Genomic DNA, 22,352 nt, shown 5'->3' with positions numbered 1-22,352 from the left:
CATTCATTGTGTTTGATGTAAGCAAACTGATGCCAGACTCAGCATTCATGCGTTCGGCTGAATATCGAGATGAAGTGCAGCCTACATGTTGAACTCAACTCGTTATTATTGGCACAAAAAAAGTCAGAGGAAACAATGCGGCCACTAATGCAAACCATGTTAGAGGGCACATGTGCGTATAACGGTGGTAGTCAGAAGGCTAAGGTGATCACATGAAAAGTAATGGATTCATAGGGCTTGACGACCGCGTTACACTCTCCCAGGTTGCACGTATTTTTCAGACATTGCCCTGTACCCGAGCTCTACCAGGCAGTGTATTCGCACATTGATAGCCTTCTGAAACGAAGACGTTTCTTCAATTAGCTTTACCAGTGATATTTGGAGCTCTGATGTCAGCCCCATGTCAATGCTGAGTTTGACAGCTCAGTGGATTGACGCAGACTTCCAACTCCGTAAAGCGGTCCTGCATTCCTCCATTCTGCGGCTCCCATACTGCTGCAGGCTGCAGCGCTGGCAACAGCATTCGAGAATATGTTCCAGACGTGGCATATTCCGAAAGAAAATATTCATGTCATACTCCGAGATAATGCCCGAAACGTGGTCAAATGCATGAAAGACGCAGGATTACAAAGTTTGGGATGTATGGCCCACACGCTTCAGCTGGCTGTCCAGTGTCCACGATGGAGTGCTGTCACAGCGCAGCATAAAAGACATCGCACTTTTACGCACTGTTTAGCCTATATTTTACGCGCTGTGTTTAGCCTATTAAAAAATTGTTTTTTCAGCCTGTTATTAGTTTTAACTTCTTTAATTCACACCTCCCCAGTTTGCAACAACGCAACAGCCAATGTTCCGAGACATATTTACATATTTGTATAATTGTTAGGCTATTTGAATCCACCATTTAGGGCTGGTGTATTCAAATAGCCTAACAAATAAAATGTAATATGTCTCGGAACATTGGCCCGCAGATGCACCACTGCAAACCAAAGAAATGTGAACTCAAGAAGCCAAAACGAAGTTTAGCCTGTTTTAGAAGGCTATAGCCAAAGTTGCCTTTTACCACCGCTTACCCTATATTTTACGCAGTGTTTAGCCTATTAAATAGGCTAATTGTTTTTTTCAGCCTGTTATTCAGCCTGTTAATAAATGTGTCGTTAATTCAGTATTTAACTTCTTGAATTCATATTTATTTAGGCTATGCTAATGAAAAACACAAATGTTATGGACATCTAATTTAATTATCTGCTTATTTATTAATGCTTCAATTCATTCAGAAACGTTGCAGCAAACAATCCATATGTGCATTTGTTTACATAATGATAACGTACATAAATAACATAATATTATTGAGGGAGGAGAGAAACGCTGAGGGCATGCTGAATGTGATTTGACCAAAGCACAGTATACACACACAGACAGTGGAGCTGTTTGCAGATAGCGGAGCATTTTGACTTGTTGCATGGTGGTGATGTCTCGCAGATAATAGTATAATTATATAATATATCTTTTTTCTGTAGGTAACGTTACATTTGGTTGACAATTTACTGACTGACTTTCACGACACTCCATATTTACGTAGCTATCTAACCAGCACTGTAAACCGGGACCCAGCCCAAACCATCACCGTGATGTCACCATCCAGCTAAATCAAAAATGCCGGTGCCCATGGCAAAAACAGGGAAATTACATTTGAGTTTTCAGACAAATAAGCAGGATTTCACATTTTATTTTAGGACCATGTCTTACCCAAGGTACACAACAAACAAACTAGGCTCATATTGTTCAATGCTTCATCTCCCCTTTAAACGTTGTCTTGTTGTGTCCACTTCCAGTGAATGAACTGTTAAAGCGTGAAATGAGCGCTGACTGAAGCATGTTGTGTCCTCAGTTCCTGGTCACAGAGGAGCAGAAAGTGGAGGCAGCAGCTGCTGTGGTGGAGGATACTGGAGACGTGGACGACTTGGTACAAGTTCACATTACTCTCACACAACACTCGCTTATATACACAGACACACACACACACACACACACACACACACACACACACACACACACACACACACACACACACACACACACACACACACACACACACACACACACACACACACACACACACACACACACGTGTTATCTCTGAGAAAAGACATCTGCTCCACCAAGCACATGTAATTTGTTAAGAGGCAACATGTATCACTTGAGACAAGTGTTTTTTTTGGTGTTTGAGATGCATCTTCAGATCCACTGGAAGTCTACGGCATCAGTGAATTGGCTACTGAACATTTCAGTTAGGGTAAAAGATTATGAAAAATAACGAGGCTTCAATTTTGTTTCTCATGTACAACAAACTCCACCGTCTCCCCCTCAGCCTCCCTACTGTCTCCCCCTCAGCCTCCCTACTGTCTCCCCCTCAGCCTCCCTACTGTCTCCCCCTCAGCCTGTCTCCCCCTCAGCCTCCCTACTGTCTCCCCCTCAGCCTCCCTACTGTCTCCCTCTCAGCCTCCCTACTGTCTCCCCCTCAGCCTCCCTACTGTCTCCCTCTCAGCCTCCCTACTGTCTCCCTCTCAGCCTCCCTACTGTCTCCCCCTCAGCCTCCCTACTGTCTCCCTCTCAGCCTCCCTACTGTCTCCCCCTCAGCCTCCCTACTGTCTCCCTCTCAGCCTCCCTACTGTCTCCCTCTCAGCCTCCCTACTGTCTCCCCCTCAGCCTCCCTACTGTCTCCCCCTCAGCCTCCCTACTGTCTCCCTCTCAGCCTCCCTACTGTCTCCCTCTCAGCCTCCCTACTGTCTCCCTCTCAGCCTCCATACTGTCTCCCTCTCAGCCTCCCTACTGTCTCCCTCTCAGCCTCCCTACTGTCTCCCTCTCAGCCTCCCTACTGTCTCCCTCTCAGCCTCCCTACTGTCTCCCCCTCAGCCTCCCTACTGTCTCCCTCTCAGCCTCCATACTGTCTCCCCCTCAGCCTCCCTACTGTCTCCCCCTCAGCCTCCCTACTGTCTCCCTCTCAGTCTCCCTACTGTCTCCCTCTCAGCCTCCCTACTGTCTCCCCCTCAGCCTGTCTCCCCCTCAGCCTCCCTACTGTCTCCCTCTCAGCCTCCCTACTGTCTCCCCCTCAGCCTCCCTACTGTCTCCCTCTCAGCCTCCCTACTGTCTCCCCCTCAGCCTCCCTACTGTCTCCCTCTCAGCCTCCCTACTGTCTCCCCCTCAGCCTCCCTACTGTCTCCCCCTCAGCCTCCCTACTGTCTCCCTCTCAGCCTCCCTACTGTCTCCCCCTCAGCCTCCCTACTGTCTCCCTCTCAGCCTCCCTACTGTCTCCCTCTCAGCCTCCCTACTGTCTCCCCCTCAGCCTCCCTACTGTCTCCCCCTCAGCCTCCCTACTGTCTCCCCCTCAGCCTCCCTACTGTCTCCCTCTCAGCCTCCCTACTGTCTCCCTCTCAGCCTCCCTACTGTCTCCCCCTCAGCCTCCCTACTGTCTCCCTCTCAGCCTCCATACTGTCTCCCCCTCAGCCTCCCTACTGTCTCCCTCTCAGCCTCCCTACTGTCTCCCCCTCAGCCTCCCTACTGTCTCCCTCTCAGCCTCCCTACTGTCTCCCCCTCAGCCTCCCTACTGTCTCCCTCTCAGCCTCCCTACTGTCTCCCCCTCAGCCTCCCTACTGTCTCCCTCTCAGCCTCCCTACTGTCTCCCTCTCAGCCTCCCTACTGTCTCCCTCTCAGCCTCCCTACTGTCTCCCCCTCAGCCTCCCTACTGTCTCCCTCTCAGCCTCCATACTGTCTCCCCCTCAGCCTCCCTACTGTCTCCCCCTCAGCCTCCCTACTGTCTCCCCCTCAGCCTCCCTACTGTCTCCCCCTCAGCCTCCCTACTGTCTCCCCCTCAGCCTCCCTACTGTCTCCCTCTCAGCCTCCATACTGTCTCCCCCTCAGCCTCCCTACTGTCTCCCCCTCAGCCTCCCTACTGTCTCCCCCTCAGCCTCCCTACTGTCTCCCCCTCAGCCTCCCTACTGTCTCCCTCTCAGCCTCCCTACTGTCTCCCCCTCAGCCTCCCTACTGTCTCCCTCTCAGCCTCCCTACTGTCTCCCTCTCAGCCTCCCTACTGTCTCCCCCTCAGCCTCCCTACTGTCTCCCTCTCAGCCTCCCTACTGTCTCCCCCTCAGCCTCCCTACTGTCTCCCTCTCAGCCTCCCTACTGTCTCCCCCTCAGCCTCCCTACTGTCTCCCCCTCAGCCTCCCTACTGTCTCCCCCTCAGCCTCCCTACTGTCTCCCTCTCAGCCTCCCTACTGTCTCCCCCTCAGCCTCCCTACTGTCTCCCTCTCAGCCTCCCTACTGTCTCCCTCAGCCTCCCTACTGTCTCCCTCAGCCTCCCTACTGTCTCCCTCTCAGCCTCCCTACTGTCTCCCCCTCAGTCTCCCTACTGTCTCCCCCTCAGCCTCCCTACTGTCTCCCTCTCAGCCTCCCTACTGTCTCCCTCTCAGCCTCCCTACTGTCTCCCTCTCAGCCTCCCTACTGTCTCCCCCTCAGCCTCCCTACTGTCTCCCCCTCAGCCTGTCTCCCCCTCAGCCTCCATACTGTCTCCCCCTCAGCCTCCCTACTGTCTCCCCCTCAGCCTCCCTACTGTCTCCCCCTCAGCCTCCCTACTGTCTCCCCCTCAGCCTCCCTACTGTCTCCCCCTCAGCCTCCCTACTGTCTCCCTCTCAGCCTCCCTACTGTCTCCCCCTCAGCCTCCCTACTGTCTCCCCCTCAGCCTCCCTACTGTCTCCCCCTCAGCCTCCCTACTGTCTCCCCCTCAGCCTCCCTACTGTCTCCCCCTCAGCCTCCCTACTGTCTCCCCCTCAGCCTCCCTACTGTCTCCCCCTCAGCCTCCCTACTGTCTCCCCCTCAGCCTCCCTACTGTCTCCCCCTCAGCCTCCCTACTGTCTCCCCCTCAGCCTCCCTACTGTCTCCCCCTCAGCCTCCATACTGTCTCCCTCTCAGCCTCCCTACTGTCTCCCCCTCAGCCTCCCTACTGTCTCCCTCTCAGCCTCCCTACTGTCTCCCTCTCAGCCTCCCTACTGTCTCCCTCTCAGCCTCCCTACTGTCTCCCCCTCAGCCTCCCTACTGTCTCCCTCTCAGCCTCCCTACTGTCTCCCCCTCAGCCTCCCTACTGTCTCCCCCTCAGCCTCCCTACTGTCTCCCTCTCAGCCTCCCTACTGTCTCCCCCTCAGCCTCCCTACTGTCTCCCCCTCAGCCTGTCTCCCCCTCAGCCTCCCTACTGTCTCCCCCTCAGCCTCCCTACTGTCTCCCTCTCAGCCTCCCTACTGTCTCCCCCTCAGCCTCCCTACCGTCTCCCCCTCAGCCTCCCTACTGTCTCCCCCTCAGCCTCCCTACTGTCTCCCTCTCAGCCTCCCTACTGTCTCCCCCTCAGCCTCCCTACTGTCTCCCTCTCAGCCTCCCTACTGTCTCCCCCTCAGCCTCCCTACTGTCTCCCTCTCAGCCTCCCTACTGTCTCCCCCTCAGCCTCCCTACTGTCTCCCCCTCAGCCTCCCTACTGTCTCCCCCTCAGCCTCCCTACTGTCTCCCTCTCAGCCTCCCTACTGTCTCCCCCTCAGCCTCCCTACTGTCTCCCCCTCAGCCTCCCTACTGTCTCCCCCTCAGCCTCCCTACTGTCTCCCCCTCAGCCTCCCTACTGTCTCCCTCTCAGTCTCCCTACTGTCTCCCTCTCAGCCTCCCTACTGTCTCCCTCTCAGCCTCCCTACTGTCTCCCTCTCAGCCTCCCTACTGTCTCCCCCTCAGCCTCCCTACTGTCTCCCCCTCAGCCTCCCTACTGTCTCCCCCTCAGCCTCCATACTGTCTCCCTCTCAGCCTCCCTACTGTCTCCCCCTCAGCCTCCCTACTGTCTCCCTCTCAGCCTCCCTACTGTCTCCCCCTCAGCCTCCCTACTGTCTCCCCCTCAGCCTCCCTACTGTCTCCCCCTCAGCCTCCATACTGTCTCCCCCTCAGCCTCCCTACTGTCTCCCCCTCAGCCTCCCTACTGTCTCCCTCTCAGCCTCCCTACTGTCTCCCTCTCAGCCTCCCTACTGTCTCCCCCTCAGCCTCCCTACTGTCTCCCCCTCAGCCTCCCTACTGTCTCCCCCTCAGCCTCCCTACTGTCTCCCCCTCAGCCTCCATACTGTCTCCCTCTCAGCCTCCCTACTGTCTCCCTCTCAGCCTCCCTACTGTCTCCCCCTCAGCCTCCCTACTGTCTCCCCCTCAGTCTCCCTACTGTCTCCCCCTCAGCCTGTCTCCCTCTCAGCCTCCCTACTGTCTCCCTCTCAGCCTCCCTACTGTCTCCCCCTCAGTCTCCCTACTGTCTCCCCCTCAGCCTCCCTACTGTCTCCCCCTCAGTCTCCCTACTGTCTCCCTCTCAGCCTCCCTACTGTCTCCCCCTCAGCCTCCATACTGTCTCCCCCTCAGCCTCCCTACTGTCTCCCCCTCAGCCTGTCTCCCTCTCAGCCTCCCTACTGTCTCCCTCTCAGCCTCCCTACTGTCTCCCCCTCAGCCTCCCTGCTGTCTCCCTCTCAGCCTCCCTACTGTCTCCCCCTCAGCCTCCCTACTGTCTCCCCCTCAGCCTCCCTACTGTCTCCCTCTCAGCCTCCCTACTGTCTCCCTCTCAGCCTCCCTACTGTCTCCCCCTCAGCCTCCCTACTGTCTCCCCCTCAGCCTCCCTACTGTCTCCCCCTCAGCCTCCCTACTGTCTCCCTCTCAGCCTCCCTACTGTCTCCCCCTCAGCCTCCCTACTGTCTCCCCCTCAGCCTCCCTACTGTCTCCCCCTCAGCCTCCCTACTGTCTCCCTCTCAGCCTCCCTACTGTCTCCCTCTCAGCCTCCCTACTGTCTCCCTCTCAGCCTCCCTACTGTCTCCCTCTCAGCCTCCCTACTGTCTCCCCCTCAGCCTCCCTACTGTCTCCCCCTCAGCCTCCCTACTGTCTCCCCCTCAGCCTCCCTACTGTCTCCCTCTCAGCCTCCCTACTGTCTCCCTCTCAGCCTCCCTACTGTCTCCCTCTCAGCCTCCCTACTGTCTCCCCCTCAGCCTCCCTACTGTCTCTCCCTCAGCCTCCCTACTGTCTCCCTCTCAGCCTCCCTACTGTCTCCCTCTCAGCCTCCCTACTGTCTCCCCCTCAGCCTCCCTACTGTCTCCCTCTCAGCCTCCCTACTGTCTCCCTCTCAGCCTCCCTACTGTCTCCCCCTCAGCCTGTCTCCCTCTCAGCCTCCCTACTGTCTCCCCCTCAGCCTCCCTACTGTCTCCCTCTCAGCCTCCCTACTGTCTCCCCCTCAGCCTCCCTACTGTCTCCCTCTCAGCCTCCCTACTGTCTCCCCCTCAGCCTCCCTGCTGTCTCCCTCTCAGCCTCCCTACTGTCTCCCCCTCAGCCTCCCTACTGTCTCCCCCTCAGCCTCCCTACTGTCTCCCTCTCAGCCTCCCTACTGTCTCCCTCTCAGCCTCCCTACTGTCTCCCTCTCAGCCTCCCTACTGTCTCCCCCTCAGTCTCCCTACTGTCTCCCCCTCAGTCTCCCTACTGTCTCCCTCTCAGCCTCCCTACTGTCTCCCCCTCAGCCTCCCTACTGTCTCCCCCTCAGCCTCCCTACTGTCTCCCCCTCAGCCTCCCTACTGTCTCCCCCTCAGCCTCCCTACTGTCTCCCTCTCAGCCTCCCTACTGTCTCCCTCTCAGCCTCCCTACTGTCTCCCTCTCAGCCTCCCTACTGTCTCCCCCTCAGTCTCCCTACTGTCTCCCCCTCAGCCTCCCTACTGTCTCCCTCTCAGCCTCCCTACTGTCTCCCTCTCAGCCTCCCTACTGTCTCCCCCTCAGCCTCCCTACTGTCTCCCCCTCAGCCTCCCTACTGTCTCCCCCTCAGTCTCCCTACTGTCTCCCCCTCAGCCTCCCTACTGTCTCCCCCTCAGCCTCCCTACTGTCTCCCTCTCAGCCTCCCTACTGTCTCCCTCTCAGCCTCCCTACTGTCTCCCCCTCAGCCTCCCTACTGTCTCCCTCTCAGCCTCCCTACTGTCTCCCCCTCAGCCTCCCTACTGTCTCCCCCTCAGCCTCCCTACTGTCTCCCCCTCAGTCTCCCTACTGTCTCCCCCTCAGCCTCCCTACTGTCTCCCTCTCAGCCTCCCTACTGTCTCCCTCTCAGCCTCCCTACTGTCTCCCTCTCAGCCTCCCTACTGTCTCCCCCTCAGCCTCCCTACTGTCTCCCCCTCAGCCTCCCTACTGTCTCCCCCTCAGTCTCCCTACTGTCTCCCCCTCAGCCTCCCTACTGTCTCCCTCTCAGCCTCCCTACTGTCTCCCCCTCAGCCTGTCTCCCCCTCAGCCTCCCTACTGTCTCCCCCTCAGCCTGTCTCCCCCTCAGCCTCCCTACTGTCTCCCCCTCAGCCTCCATACTGTCTCCCCCTCAGTCTCCCTACTGTCTCCCCCTCAGCCTCCCTACTGTCTCCCCCTCAGCCTCCCTACTGTCTCCCCCTCAGCCTGTCTCCCCCTCAGCCTCCCTACTGTCTCCCCCTCAGTCTCCCTACTGTCTCCCCCTCAGCCTCCCTACTGTCTCCCTCTCAGCCTCCCTACTGTCTCCCTCTCAGCCTCCCTACTGTCTCCCCCTCAGCCTCCCTACTGTCTCCCTCTCAGCCTCCCTACTGTCTCCCCCTCAGCCTCCCTACTGTCTCCCCCTCAGCCTCCCTACTGTCTCCCCCTCAGTCTCCCTACTGTCTCCCTCTCAGCCTCCCTACTGTCTCCCCCTCAGCCTCCCTACTGTCTCCCCCTCAGCCTCCCTACTGTCTCCCTCTCAGCCTCCCTACTGTCTCCCTCTCAGCCTCCCTACTGTCTCCCCCTCAGCCTCCCTACTGTCTCCCTCTCAGCCTCCCTACTGTCTCCCCCTCAGCCTCCCTACTGTCTCCCTCTCAGCCTCCCTACTGTCTCCCCCTCAGCCTCCCTACTGTCTCCCCCTCAGCCTCCATACTGTCTCCCTCTCAGCCTCCCTACTGTCTCCCCCTCAGCCTCCCTACTGTCTCCCTCTCAGCCTCCCTACTGTCTCCCCCTCAGCCTCCATACTGTCTCCCTCTCAGCCTCCCTACTGTCTCCCCCTCAGCCTCCCTACTGTCTCCCCCTCAGCCTCCCTACTGTCTCCCTCTCAGCCTCCCTACTGTCTCCCCCTCAGCCTCCCTACTGTCTCCCCCTCAGTCTCCCTACTGTCTCCCCCTCAGCCTCCCTACTGTCTCCCCCTCAGCCTGTCTCCCCCTCAGCCTCCCTACTGTCTCCCCCTCAGCCTCCCTACTGTCTCCCTCTCAGCCTCCCTACTGTCTCCCCCTCAGTCTCCCTACTGTCTCCCCCTCAGCCTCCCTACTGTCTCCCTCTCAGCCTCCCTACTGTCTCCCTCTCAGCCTCCCTACTGTCTCCCTCTCAGCCTCCCTACTGTCTCCCCCTCAGCCTCCCTACTGTCTCCCCCTCAGCCTCCCTACTGTCTCCCTCTCAGCCTCCCTACTGTCTCCCCCTCAGCCTCCCTACTGTCTCCCCCTCAGCCTCCCTACTGTCTCCCTCTCAGTCTCCCTACTGTCTCCCCCTCAGCCTCCCTACTGTCTCCCCCTCAGCCTCCCTACTGTCTCCCCCTCAGTCTCCCTACTGTCTCCCCCTCAGCCTCCCTACTGTCTCCCTCTCAGCCTCCATACTGTCTCCCCCTCAGCCTCCCTACTGTCTCCCCCTCAGCCTGTCTCCCCCTCAGCCTCCCTACTGTCTCCCTCTCAGCCTCCATACTGTCTCCCTCTCAGTCTCCCTACTGTCTCCCCCTCAGCCTCCCTACTGTCTCCCTCTCAGCCTCCCTACTGTCTCCCTCTCAGCCTCCCTACTGTCTCCCCCTCAGCCTCCCTACTGTCTCCCTCTCAGCCTCCCTACTGTCTCCCTCTCAGCCTCCCTACTGTCTCCCCCTCAGTCTCCCTACTGTCTCCCCCTCAGCCTCCCTACTGTCTCCCTCTTAGCCTCCCTACTGTCTCCCCCTCAGCCTCCCTACTGTCTCCCTCTTAGCCTCCCTACTGTCTCCCTCTCAGCCTCCCTACTGTCTCCCTCTCAGCCTCCCTACTGTCTCCCTCTCAGCCTCCCTACTGTCTCCCCCTCAGCCTCCCTACTGTCTCCCCCTCAGCCTCCCTACTGTCTCCCCCTCAGCCTCCCTACTGTCTCCCCCTCAGCCTCCCTACTGTCTCCCTCTCAGCCTCCCTACTGTCTCCCCCTCAGCCTCCCTACTGTCTCCCTCTCAGCCTCCCTACTGTCTCCCCCTCAGCCTCCCTACTGTCTCCCTCTCAGCCTCCCTACTGTCTCCCTCTCAGCCTCCCTACTGTCTCCCTCTCAGCCTCCCTACTGTCTCCCCCTCAGCCTCCCTACTGTCTCCCTCTCAGCCTCCCTACTGTCTCCCCCTCAGCCTCCCTACTGTCTCCCTCTCAGCCTCCCTACTGTCTCCCTCTCAGCCTCCCTACTGTCTCCCCCTCAGCCTCCCTACTGTCTCCCCCTCAGTCTCCCTACTGTCTCCCTCTCAGCCTCCCTACTGTCTCCCCCTCAGCCTCCCTACTGTCTCCCCCTCAGCCTCCCTACTGTCTCCCTCTCAGCCTCCCTACTGTCTCCCCCTCAGCCTCCCTACTGTCTCCCTCTCAGCCTCCCTACTGTCTCCCTCTCAGCCTCCCTACTGTCTCCCCCTCAGCCTCCCTACTGTCTCCCCCTCAGCCTCCCTACTGTCTCCCTCTCAGCCTCCCTACTGTCTCCCCCTCAGCCTCCCTACTGTCTCCCCCTCAGCCTCCCTACTGTCTCCCTCTCAGCCTCCCTACTGTCTCCCCCTCAGTCTCCCTACTGTCTCCCCCTCAGCCTCCCTACTGTCTCCCCCTCAGCCTCCCTACTGTCTCCCCCTCAGCCTCCCTACTGTCTCCCCCTCAGCCTCCCTACTGTCTCCCCCTCAGCCTCCCTACTGTCTTCCCCTCAGCCTCCATACTGTCTCCCCCTCAGCCTCCCTACTGTCTCCCCCTCAGCCTCCCTACTGTCTCCCTCTCAGCCTCCCTACTGTCTCCCCCTCAGCCTCCCCACTGTCTCCACTGATGGAAACCAAAACACTAAAGGGAATTGTGGGAATACGTCCAGCAGGCCTGACGCACAATCAGGCTAAATTAGCAGGAAGTGTGATTGTACACCCTGGCTGCGTCTCTGGCCGCTGAGACATGACATAACTGTTTTAAGTCGCAACCTTTTCCTTCTCTCTTCCTGTGCAGCTGGACATGATGTGAGGAGGGGGTGGAGCGAGGCCCCTGTGGCGGAAACACACACACACACACACACACATGGACACACATGTACATGAGAAGAATGCAGGCCTTCTATCCAGACCAAAGCCCACTCAGCCTTCCATTGTTGTGCCTCTCACTTGGAGAGATCAGATACCTTGTGGTACATCATCACACTGCTGTCACTGAGTCTGCATGACGACTGTTAGCACTGAGTCACCAGTCGCAGACTCGCTGTATAGGAAGATGGTTTGTTTTGATTTCACTGTATCGCTTTAGTGTGACTCTTTTGACAATATTGACCCATCTCAAACACTGCCCTCTTTTCCTGATCCTCCAATGACAAGCGCTGCTTCCCTCGGACAAGGAAGGCAACAGTTGTGATTGGAGAAACATGAAAAGAGGTTGGGATAGATCAAGTGTCTGTAAAGAAAAGGAGGATTGCTCGATTTGACTGTAGTTTGCTCTGGTATAACACTTTATAAAAAAGTAAATAATGTGTTTGTGAAGAAGTTCACCTGCTATCTCTGTTCACACAGTTCGGTTGAAGTGTGTGATAATGTCGAAACAAGTTATTAATAGCTTTCCTGAGTGGGTTAAAACATTTAGTAACAAATGCACTATGATGTTATGATACAGCCTGTATGTGTGCACCTGAACCCCCTTTGGTACTAAACAGAAAATGACTAAATCAATAAAGCTTTATGATCAATGAAAAGTGCTCATATTGTGCTGTGTTTTTGTAAAACAATATATTTGAGGTAAAATCCACTGCTAAATGCAGTGAAACGCAAACAATGCAAAGTAGGTGACATGATCACTGTGTGTGACTAAATTGTGTTGTGGAAATAGTTTGTAATTAGTTTCACCCAGCTGACAGAAACTGGAGGTGTGGCCTTTGTGCATGTGGCTTTTGTAGTTAAGTGGGCACTTGTGACAGCTTTTTTTGGTTAAATACCAGCTTTTTCTCTGTTGGAATCATTCTGATGACAACAGCAGAGAGGGTAGGATATTTTAACTGAATAATACTGTGTACATCATTTTGAAGTGTGTGACTAAATTGTGTTGTGGAAATAGTTTGTAATTAGTTTCACCCAGCTGACAGAAACTGGAGGTGTGGCCTTTTGCTGCAGGTGTCACTCATCAGTAATTAGTGATAGTGATTTAAGGACTTGCTGGCTTAGCGTCAGCGAAGCGTGGAGTTATCCGCTGAGGGATCCACCGATCCATCCAGTGCTAAGCACACCATAATCCTATATTTCCCTCCCACTCTGCTATTTCCCTACTATCTCGCTTCCTCCCTACAACCTTCTCCCTGCCACTCTTGACACCACAATGTGCCTCATACCTATATCCACAATCTGCTCCTCCAGAACTGACTCTACCCATCCACGCCAGTTTGCTAGCAACCCGGCAAATCTCTCCTACCCTCCTACAGCCACTAATACACCTGTCACAGTACGGGGAGGCTTATGGAATTGTCAATCAGCAGTCAAGAAAGCTGACTTCATTACTGCCTACGCCCATAGTCTAAATCTGCAGCTCCTGGCTCTAACTGAGACCTGGATAACTCCCAATAACTCATCAACACCTGCAGCATTATCTACAAACTATAACTTCACTCACACACCTCGACCCTCCAGACGGGGTGGAGGCACTGGCCTCATGACATCTCCTTCATGGGCTACAAACCTAACACAACTCCCAGAACTGTCACTCTCCTCCCTCGAATATCATGCAATATCTGTCTCTAATCCTTTCAATCTCACCATTGTTACACTCTATCGCCCTCCAGGTCCCCTCGATCACTTCATAGATGAGCTGGACATGCTTCTAAGCTCCTTACCGGAAGATGGTACCCCGCTCCTTCTATTGGGCGACTTCAACCTGCCTGACTCATCTCAGTCGGTCCCAGTGGTCTCCCTCCTACAACAATTTGACCTGACTCCCACTGCCATGCCTCCCACCCACAAAGCAGGCAACTCCTTGGATCTCATATTTTCCCGTAACTCCAGCATCATTAACACCACGGTAACTCCCCTACATGTATCTGACCATTCCTTCATATCCTTCTCACTAACTCTCATGCTTAACCGAAAGGTCTTCACCCCAACTCAAACCGTCTCACTCAGACGTAACCTGGCCTCCCTATCCCCCTCCACCCTCTCCTCTGACATAATATCTGCTCTACCTTTGAGTGACACCTTCTCTGCTCTCCCCACAGAGATGGCAACCTCCACCCTCCTCTCAGCCCTTGCAACCTCCTTTGACAAGCTCTGTCCCCTCGTTGAGAAACCTGCCCGCCGTTCCCCACCCAGTCCATGGCTGACGGATGCAGTGAGAGAACAAAGACAGGTCCTGAGAGCGGCTGAGAGGAAGTATAGAAAGTCACGCCTCACTGCTGACATCGACACATATCACAACCTCTTGTTAACATTCTCCAAAACCATTACTAATGCCAAAGATTCTTTCTTTCACCATAGGATCGAGGCCTCTGCCAAGAATCTTCGCAAACTGCATGCTACCATGTCCTCCCTCCTCACTCCCCCCCCCCCACCCCCTCCTCCCTCATCTTTTTCTGCCGAAGACTTTGCGATCTTCTTTGAGGAAAAAGTGGAGAACATCCGCAGCTCCTTCTCCCAACCCCCACCCATTCCAAACGCTGAATCGAGAACCTCATCCTTCACTCTGTCATCTTTCTCTCCCATTACAGAAGCCGAGACCCTGACACTGGTAACGTTGAACCGTCCGACTACATGCCAGCTGGACCAGCTACCCTCCCCACTCCTCCAGACCATAGCACCGGACATCCTCCCATTCCTAACTGCAACCATCAACTCCTCACTCAACTCAGAGGTGGTCCCCACCTCCCTAAAACAAGCCAGAGTCACGCCCCTCATAAAAAAACCTACCCTGAACCCCACCGTCATAGCCAACTATCGTCCTGTCTCTCTTCTCTCCTTTCTTTCTAAAACACTTGAACGTGCTGTATCCAACCAACTTACTGCTTATCTCTTACAGAATGACCTCCTAGACCCCAATCAGTCTGGCTTCCGGACTGGCCACTCCACAGAAACGGCCCTCATTGCGGTCACAGAGGCACTTCACTTAGCAAAAGCGAAAGGCCTCTCCTCTGTCCTGATTCTCCTAGATCTATCTGCAGCCTTCGACACAGTCAACCATCAGATCCTCCTTGCGGCCCTCGCAGGAATGGGAGTGGCTGGATCTGCGCTGACATGGCTGACATCATACCTCAACGACCGCTCCTACCAAGTGTCATGGAGAGGGACTCTGTCGGCCACCCGCCCCCTCCGGACGGGTGTCCCCCAGGGCTCGGTCCTAGGACCCCTTCTCTTCTCCCTCTACACTAAATCACTGGGTAACATTATCACGTCTCATGGCTTCTCATATCATTGTTATGCCGATGATACTCAACTCTTCCTCTCCTTCCCTCCCTCAGATATCCACGTCTCTGAGCGGATCTCGGCCTGTCTGTCCGACATCTCCGCCTGGATGACGACCAACCACCTCAAACTGAACCTAAGCAAAACAGAATTGCTCCACCTGCCGGCCAAATCCTCCCCCCTGACCGACCTCTCCATCACAGTCGAGAATGCAGCTGTGACCGCGTCCCCGACCGCCAAGAACCTTGGTGTTGTCCTCGACGACCAGTTGAACTTCTCTGCTCACATCGCAGCGACAACCAGAACCTGCAGATTCCTCCTGAGCAACGTCAGAAGGATACGCCCCTTCCTGACAAAAGAAGCCACCCAACTCCTCGTCCAATCAACAGTCATCTCCCGCCTCGACTACTGCAACGCACTGCTAGCTGGCCTCCCGGCCACTGCCACCAAGCCTCTTCAACTCATTCAAAACGCAGCGGCCCGCCTGATCTCAAACCTACCGAAGTCGGCCCATGTCACCCCACTTCTTAGGGACCTGCACTGGCTCCCCATTGCTGCACGTATCCGCTTCAAGGCCCTCGACCTAGCATACCGTGCGGCAAAGGGAACCGCTCCCGCCTACCTCCGGTCAATGGTCTCTAACTACACACCCTCAAGACCCCTACGCTCTGCATCTTCTGGCCGCCTCAGACCTACTCCTATCCAAGCTCCCGGAGGGTCATCAAAGAGAAGCCGCCTATTCTCAAAAAAAAATAATCTAACCCTGACTAACCTTACTGTCATGCACTTGTCCTAATAAACTAACCTACACTGTAACACGCAACACTTGATGAACATTGTTACTCAGCTGATAGAGTTGTACCTTTCTTGCTGTCTTGTCGTACAGAACTTGTAAGTCGCTTTGGATAAAAGCGTCAGCTAAATGACTAAATGTAAATGATCACAGCCCTCAGGTGCACAGTAGAACACTAAACACAGAAGCCACAGTAAACCAAATGCTCTTAACCCTTTCACTGCCACACAACAGAAGGTTAACCCTTTACTATCACACAACCGACGGTGCGGCAGTGAAAGGGTTAAAGGAACGTCACTCAACACTTTGATGAACATTGTTACTCAGTTGTACCTTTCCTGCTGACTTGTCGTACAAAACATGTAAGTCGCTTTGGATAAAAGCGTCAGCTAAATGACTAAATGTAAATGTCAAAAAAATATGAAATGTTATCTCACAGATGTCCCAAAACTATAACCGTCTTGTGCAAATTAATTTGGTTTGAGAGTTATTGAGTTAAGTTAAAGGAACACACCAACTTTTTGGGAAATTCGCTTATTTGCCATCTACCCTGGAGTTAGACAAGCCGATACATACCCTTTTCTTCTCTGCATGCATTAGGCTTAGGGAACAGCCACACCCTATTTCTTTCTCAAAACTACAGTGGCACACCTACTTCCAGTGAATGACGCTAAGCTAGGCTAACGGTGGGGCTGTTCCCTAAGCCTAATGCATGCACAGAGAAGAAAAGGGTATGTATCTGCTTGTCTAACTCCAGGGTAGATGGCAAATGTCTCACAAAGTTGGCGTGTTCCTTTAAGACGTGTGGTGTCATTATGTATATTATTCAAGGAAGTAATGAATACAGCTCAGTGAATATTGTGAAAAATACATATCAAGACCTTTGAATATACCTGTTCACAGGGGTAGAAAGTAACTAAGTATTTGTACTCAAGTGCTGTACTTAAGTACCATTTTGAGCTACTTGTACTTTATGTGAGTCTTTTCATTTTAGGGAATTGTATACTTTTACTCCACTACATTTCAAAGGAAATATTGTACTTTTTACTCCACATTTATCTGAACCCATCAGTTACTAGTTACTTTGAAGAAAAATATTTTGAAGAAGATTATATACTTTCACATCACATCACATTTTTTTTTTATGAGATTTTGTTTTTACAGGTGGTCCCACATGGGCCAAAATAAAAATAAAATAAGGCCCTCCCTCCCCCCACCCCTATACCAGACAAAATCATTCTACAATATCTTAGATCGTTTGTTAATCATTGTTTTTCCTTTTAGCTTTTAAATCACCCGACAGCAGTCACATATCCCTTGTATTCTGCAGATAGAGAAGAAGAAAAGTAAGAGCATAATAGGAAAAATAAACAGTAACGAGCTGAGAGACCAGGGAATCCAGTCAGATCGCCTCTGTCACATTATCCGCTTCCATACCCTCAAAGAAAGTTAGGAAAGGATCCCAAATATTGTGGAATTTTTCGGTACAACCTCTGATAGTATACCTGATCTTCTCCAGTTTAATATGATACATGACCTCTCATCCAGTGGCCGAAGACAGGTGGTCCCGGGTCCTTCCATTTGAATAGTATCAGCCTTCTGGCCAAAAGTGAGCAGAAGGCCAACATTCTAGATTCCCACCATCTAAAGTGGATGTTCGCTGGGGCCACTCCGAATAATGCAATATATGGTGATGGCTCCACTTCCTTTCCAAATATCTTAGAGAAGGTGTCAAAGATGGTCTGCCAGTAGGTGTGCAACTTTGGGCACGTCCAGAACATGTGGAGCAGAGTGGCTGGAGCCTGTACAGCGGTCGCATAGAGGGTCTATGTCGGGATATATCTTAGAGAGCCTGTCTTTAGACCAATGCAGTCGGTGTACAATTTTAAATTGGATAACCGCATGTTTAAGGCAAATGGAAGAGGAGAAAATCCCCTGTATTATCTTGTCCCATGTGACCTCTGTGATTGGTTCACCTAAGTCAGTCTCCCATCTGCCCCTGAGGAGGTCTAAAGGTGTCGAGTTGCTTCTATTAAGTAGTTCATACATTCTGCTTATAGCCTGTTTCTGGATCAGTTTACAGTTCAAGATTGAGTCTAAAAGGGAGGCCGGAGGGCACACTGGGTAGCAGTCCGAGTTCGAAGTTACGAAGCTCCGGAGTTGCAAGTATCTATAGAAGTGTGACCTAGGGATCTTGTATTTCTGTACTAGCTGATCAAAGGAGGCAAAGTTGCCGTCTATATAGAGGTCAGACAGCGTAATCACTCCACTCCCAACCCAACTGTCAAAGGCCTTATCCATCGTTGATGGGACAAACATGTGATTTCTTGTGATCGGAGCAGCCAGTGATAGTTCCCTGAGGGAGAAGGTTCTTCTAAATTGGTTCCACACTTTTATCGAGTGGATGACAACTGGGTTCGAGGTAAAGCTAGATATGGGCTGTGTGAACGGGAGCTTTTCAATCAATCAATCAAGCTTAGCACATAACAAGGCAGATAGGGAGGTGGATTTAACCGACGCACTCTCCAGTACTGTCCACCAGGGGGCTGTGTCCTCCCACTTTACCCAGTATAATAACGATCTTATGTTTGCTGCCCAGTAGTAGTAAATAAAGTTTGGAAGCGCCATCCCACCCATTACACGGGGTCTCTGCAGCATAGATCTTTTGATCCGGGGCGTTTTTTTGTTCCAAATAAAGGAAGATATCTGGTTGTTTATCTTGGAGAAGAATGTTTTGGTCATAAAGACTGGAAGACTCTGAAATACATATAGAAATTTCGGCAATACATTGAATGAATGAATGAATGAAAACTTTATTAACAGATTGCAGAATGGGTACAGTGCAGTACAGCTCAATACATACAATTGTTAAGGGGATGCAGACCAGAGAAAGACTTTCGTCTTGTTTCCACCAGGGTCCCCCATTTCCAATTCATCGTAACATATATGACATACATGACATACAGATAGACAGTACTGCTACATCTATACATTTATGACATACCAGATTTGCAATTACAGTACTGTATTTGTGATACAAAAAGAGTCCAGAAAGAAAAGAGTATATACATTAGGCGTAGAAACTGTACATTGGATTGGGTAGGTGGGGGTGGGACTGTACATTGGAGGTGGTTGGGGGGGGGGGGGGGGGGGGGGGGTAGGAGTGGGGGGGGGGGGGGGGTTGGCGGGGGTTGTGTTCGGACATTTACAGGGGCCAGTTTCGAGTTGCAGTCTCCCTTAGGTGTTTTTTGAGAGTGTTTTTGAAAGTGGGTAGTGATTCACATTCCTTTACAGCTTTGGGTAGGGCGTTCCACATTGATGTGGCATAATTGCGAAACGTGTTTAGTCCCTTGTTTGAGCCGAATCTGGGTTTAACATGATTTGTGGAGCTCCCTCTGGTGTTGTGATCGTGGTATTCACTGACCTTTGGGAAGTATTTAGTCATGTACATGGGTACCTTGGTCGTGTAGTGTATCTTGTAGACCAGGCCCATTGCAAGTTGCTGTACTCTGTCGTCTACTCTAAGCCATCCTAGGTTGTCAAAGTGGGCAGGGGTGAGGTGGGTTCTAGGAGTAAGGTCAAGCAGTAGTCTGACCAGTTTGTTTTGAGATGTTTGTAATTTTGTTTTTAGCGCCTTTGAGGTGCTTTGGTACCATGAGGTGCAAGCATAGTCGTAGTACCCTTGAATGAGTGCTCCTGCTAGAGTCTTCAGGGTATTCTTGTTTACCAGTGAGGAGATCCGGTACAAGAAACGAGTTCGTTGGTTGACTTTTTTTATTACATTGGATGCCATTTTGTCACAGGAAAGATTTGCCTCTAGGATGGAACCCAGGTAGGTAATATCTTCTTTCCTTGTGACAATATTGTCACCCACTGTAACTGAGAAGCCGTCGGTCTTGCTGAGTTTGTTATTTGAACCGAAGAGAATGGACTCTGTTTTGCCCATGTGTAATGATAGTTTGTTATCAGCGAGCCATATGCAGATTTTGCTTAGTTCTGAGCTGAGGGTTTTTTCAACCTGTAATTTGTTCTTGTCAGAGACCAGCAGGGCTGAGTCGTCCGCAAACAGGAACAAGTTGCAGTCACAAGCTGACGACATGTCATTTGCATAAATTAGGAACAGTAGCGGACCTAGTATGCTTCCTTGTGGAACACCACAGTTTACTGTGAGGGGGGGGGATAGGGTACCGTTTACCTCCACCATCTGCTCTCTCCCCTCCAGGTAGGATTGCATCCAGCTCACTGATAGACTATCAAAACCAATTGCTTTTAGCTTGTCAATCAGAATGGTGTGATTGACAGTGTCGAAGGCCTTTTGTAGGTCCAGCATGACCATGCCGCAGTATTTGCCCGCGTCCACCTCTTGTTTGATGTGGTCGTTTAAATAGAGAAGGCATGTGTCAGTGGAGTGGGATGTTCTGAAGCCAGATTGGAATTCGTAGATTAGATTTTTTTCCGCAAGGTATTTTTCGACCTGTTCGTATACAATTTTTTCCATGACTTTCGAGATGGAGGTAAGGATAGAAACAGGGCGGTAGTTGCCTGGGTCTAATTTACTGCCTTTTTTGTGCAGAGGGGTCACTCTCGCTATTTTGAAGTCCTTGGGGACGTGTCCCTGTTTTATAGAGAGGTTTATTATGTGTGTGATGACTGGGGTGATGGCGGCTGCTGAGTCTCTGAGGAATTTGGAGGGGATGTTGTCATGGCCAGTGGCCTTGTTAGGTTGGAGGGCGCTCAGTTTTTTGAGTACCTCATCTGTTGTTACCATTTCCAGTTTGAAGTCGTCTTTGTGGACCCCTAGGTTTTTGTAGTAAGCTACTATGTGTTCTACCCCATAATGCCCTGAGTGGGAGGGTAGTTTGTTTACCAGTGTTGTGGCTATGTTTGTGAAGAAACTATTTAAGTAATTGGCTACATCCAGCTTTTCTGTGATGAGCGTGTTGTCCGTCTTTATGTTTATGTTTGAGAATCTGGTTTTAAGTTTTTTACTGCAGCCTAGTTGGTTATTGAGTAATTTCCAAAGTTCACGCGGTTTGTTTTTGTTTTCCTCGGTTTTGTCATTGATGAATTTTTTCTTTGCTGTTTTGATCATGGAGTTTACATCATTTCTTAGTCTGTTTCTTTGCAGTTTGAGTTCAGTCACGTGGGCTTGGAGTTCACTGCTCGTGCTTATGTTAAGCTTTGACTGACTTTTACGAAACTCAGAGCATTTTTTGTCTCTGGTTTTCATAGCGGTCAGTATTTCAGCGTGCATCCACGGCTCAGCGCGATTTTTTACCCTGGTGGTTCTTAGGGGGGCCATGTTGTTTAGTATCGTTGAAAATTTGGTTTTGAAGCCAAGCCATGTTTCTTCAACCAGTGTACCATTGAGCTCATCTGACCAGTCCAGACCCTCCAGTTCAAGGTTAAAGGCCTCGCTAGAGTAGGTTTTTAGGTCTCTAGATGTGACTGTTTTGTGACAGCCAGCCTTTTGTTTTAGCTTTTTGCGGGTACAGAATATCATATAATGATCACTTAACCCGCATGCTATAACCCCTTTATTGGCGATCTTGGACTTGTCAGAGGTCAGGATGAGGTCAATGGTAGTCTGAGTTGACTCACACACACGTGTGGGTTGTGTGATTAGTTGGCTGAGGCCGTGCAGATCACAAAACCTATTGTAGGATTTGAAGACGGGTGCATCTTTTTGTTGCATATCCGTGTTCCAATCCCCAATAAGAATCATTTCTGTATCCTCAACTCCAGCTAAGCACTCATCCAACACGTCATAAAAGCCATTTTGGTCTGGCGGTCTGTAAATTGTGCCGACTAGAACAGATTTAGCCCTTTCAAATAGAATTTCTACAAAAACAGTTTCAATAGCCTCATGATCTAGGTCTGTACGGTTAATAAATTTGGTGTCTTGATGGATGTACATACAGACACCTCCTCCATGCCTGTTCCTGTCATTGCGGACTAAAGAATAGTTCTCTAATTCAATTTCCGGGTCTGTTACTGATGGGTCCAGTTTGGTTTCTGAGAAACATAGTATGTTTACCTTTCCGCTACTGAAATGATTTCTTATTTCTGCCAGTTTGTGCCTGAGGCTATTTACATTAAGATGAAAGATATGTAGTCCGTTTTTATCTGCTGTGTCGTCTATATCATTGAGATGAAGGTAGGATTCTTCTTCTGTGGGAAGGGGGGGGGGCTCTGTGATGTCCGGAGGGGGGGTGGGGGATCCTAGTCCGTGTGGTTGATCTTGTGGCGGTAGGGATGGGGTCCTGTGTTCATTGATGTTAGGAGGGGGGGTGGGGATGATCCTTTGTCCTCTGCTGGTGAAAGGAGGGGGGGTGGGGGATCCTTTGATCAAGGTGGGTGTCCCGCGACGGGAGGGGGGTGGGGCTGTGTTGTTATTATTTGGACCGTGTGTGGGGGGGGGGGGGGGTGTGAGATTCTTTGTCCTGTTCATCTGCTGGCGCCGCCTGGTGGTGGAATTCCGTGGGGAGGGGGCATGATCCAGGGGCTGTGTTGATTCCATCCCGCCGGCTCCCTGCTGTGGAGACGTCTCGTCCTCCCGTGTGTTCCTTTGCGGCGGCGCCGTGCGTGTTGATTGCTCCGGCCTCGGGTGGAAAGTAGGCATCCGAAGCCATCGTTGCATCCTGTAGTGCCAGACCCAGTCGTCGCGTCTGGGTTCGCGTCCTGACGGGGGTCCTGACTTGGCTGGGTCCGGGGTTGACAATGTTGTCGTTGTTGATCGCGACGGCAGTCATCACTGCTCCGGTGACGGGTGGAATGTATGCACCCGACGCCGGTGTTAGGATGTTGGTGTCGTTGAAAGGGATGTTGTTGTTATTATTGTTGATCGCGACGGTAGCCGTCACTATTTGTGGGAGCCTCTGATTCATCACTTTCTGTTGTAGTCGT

At 52.4% G+C, this 22,352-nt stretch overlaps 1 protein-coding gene across 2 annotated transcripts in view; it reads left to right on the top strand.

Annotated features, from left to right (window-relative positions):
* The window catches only part of LOC311228917 (X-ray repair cross-complementing protein 5-like), a 68,744-nt gene extending 56,814 nt beyond the window's left edge, over positions 1–11,930 (top strand). For both annotated transcript variants that reach the window (XM_084314878.1, XM_084314877.1), the window contains 2 exons: positions 1,892–1,966; positions 11,238–11,930. In XM_084314878.1, coding sequence (XP_084171004.1) covers positions 1,892–1,966; positions 11,238–11,252 — 90 coding nt within the window. In that variant the 3' untranslated portion in view covers positions 11,253–11,930. The remainder of the gene's footprint in view (positions 1–1,891; positions 1,967–11,237) is intronic.
* Positions 11,931–22,352: the final 10,422 nt, after the last annotated feature.

Source organism: Notolepis coatsorum (genome assembly GCF_963971535.1).
Source record: "Notolepis coatsorum genome assembly, chromosome: 5".
Lineage (NCBI taxonomy): Eukaryota > Metazoa > Chordata > Actinopteri > Aulopiformes > Paralepididae > Notolepis > Notolepis coatsorum.
Note: the sequence above shows the minus strand (reverse complement) of the source record. Positions and strands in the feature narration are given on the sequence as shown.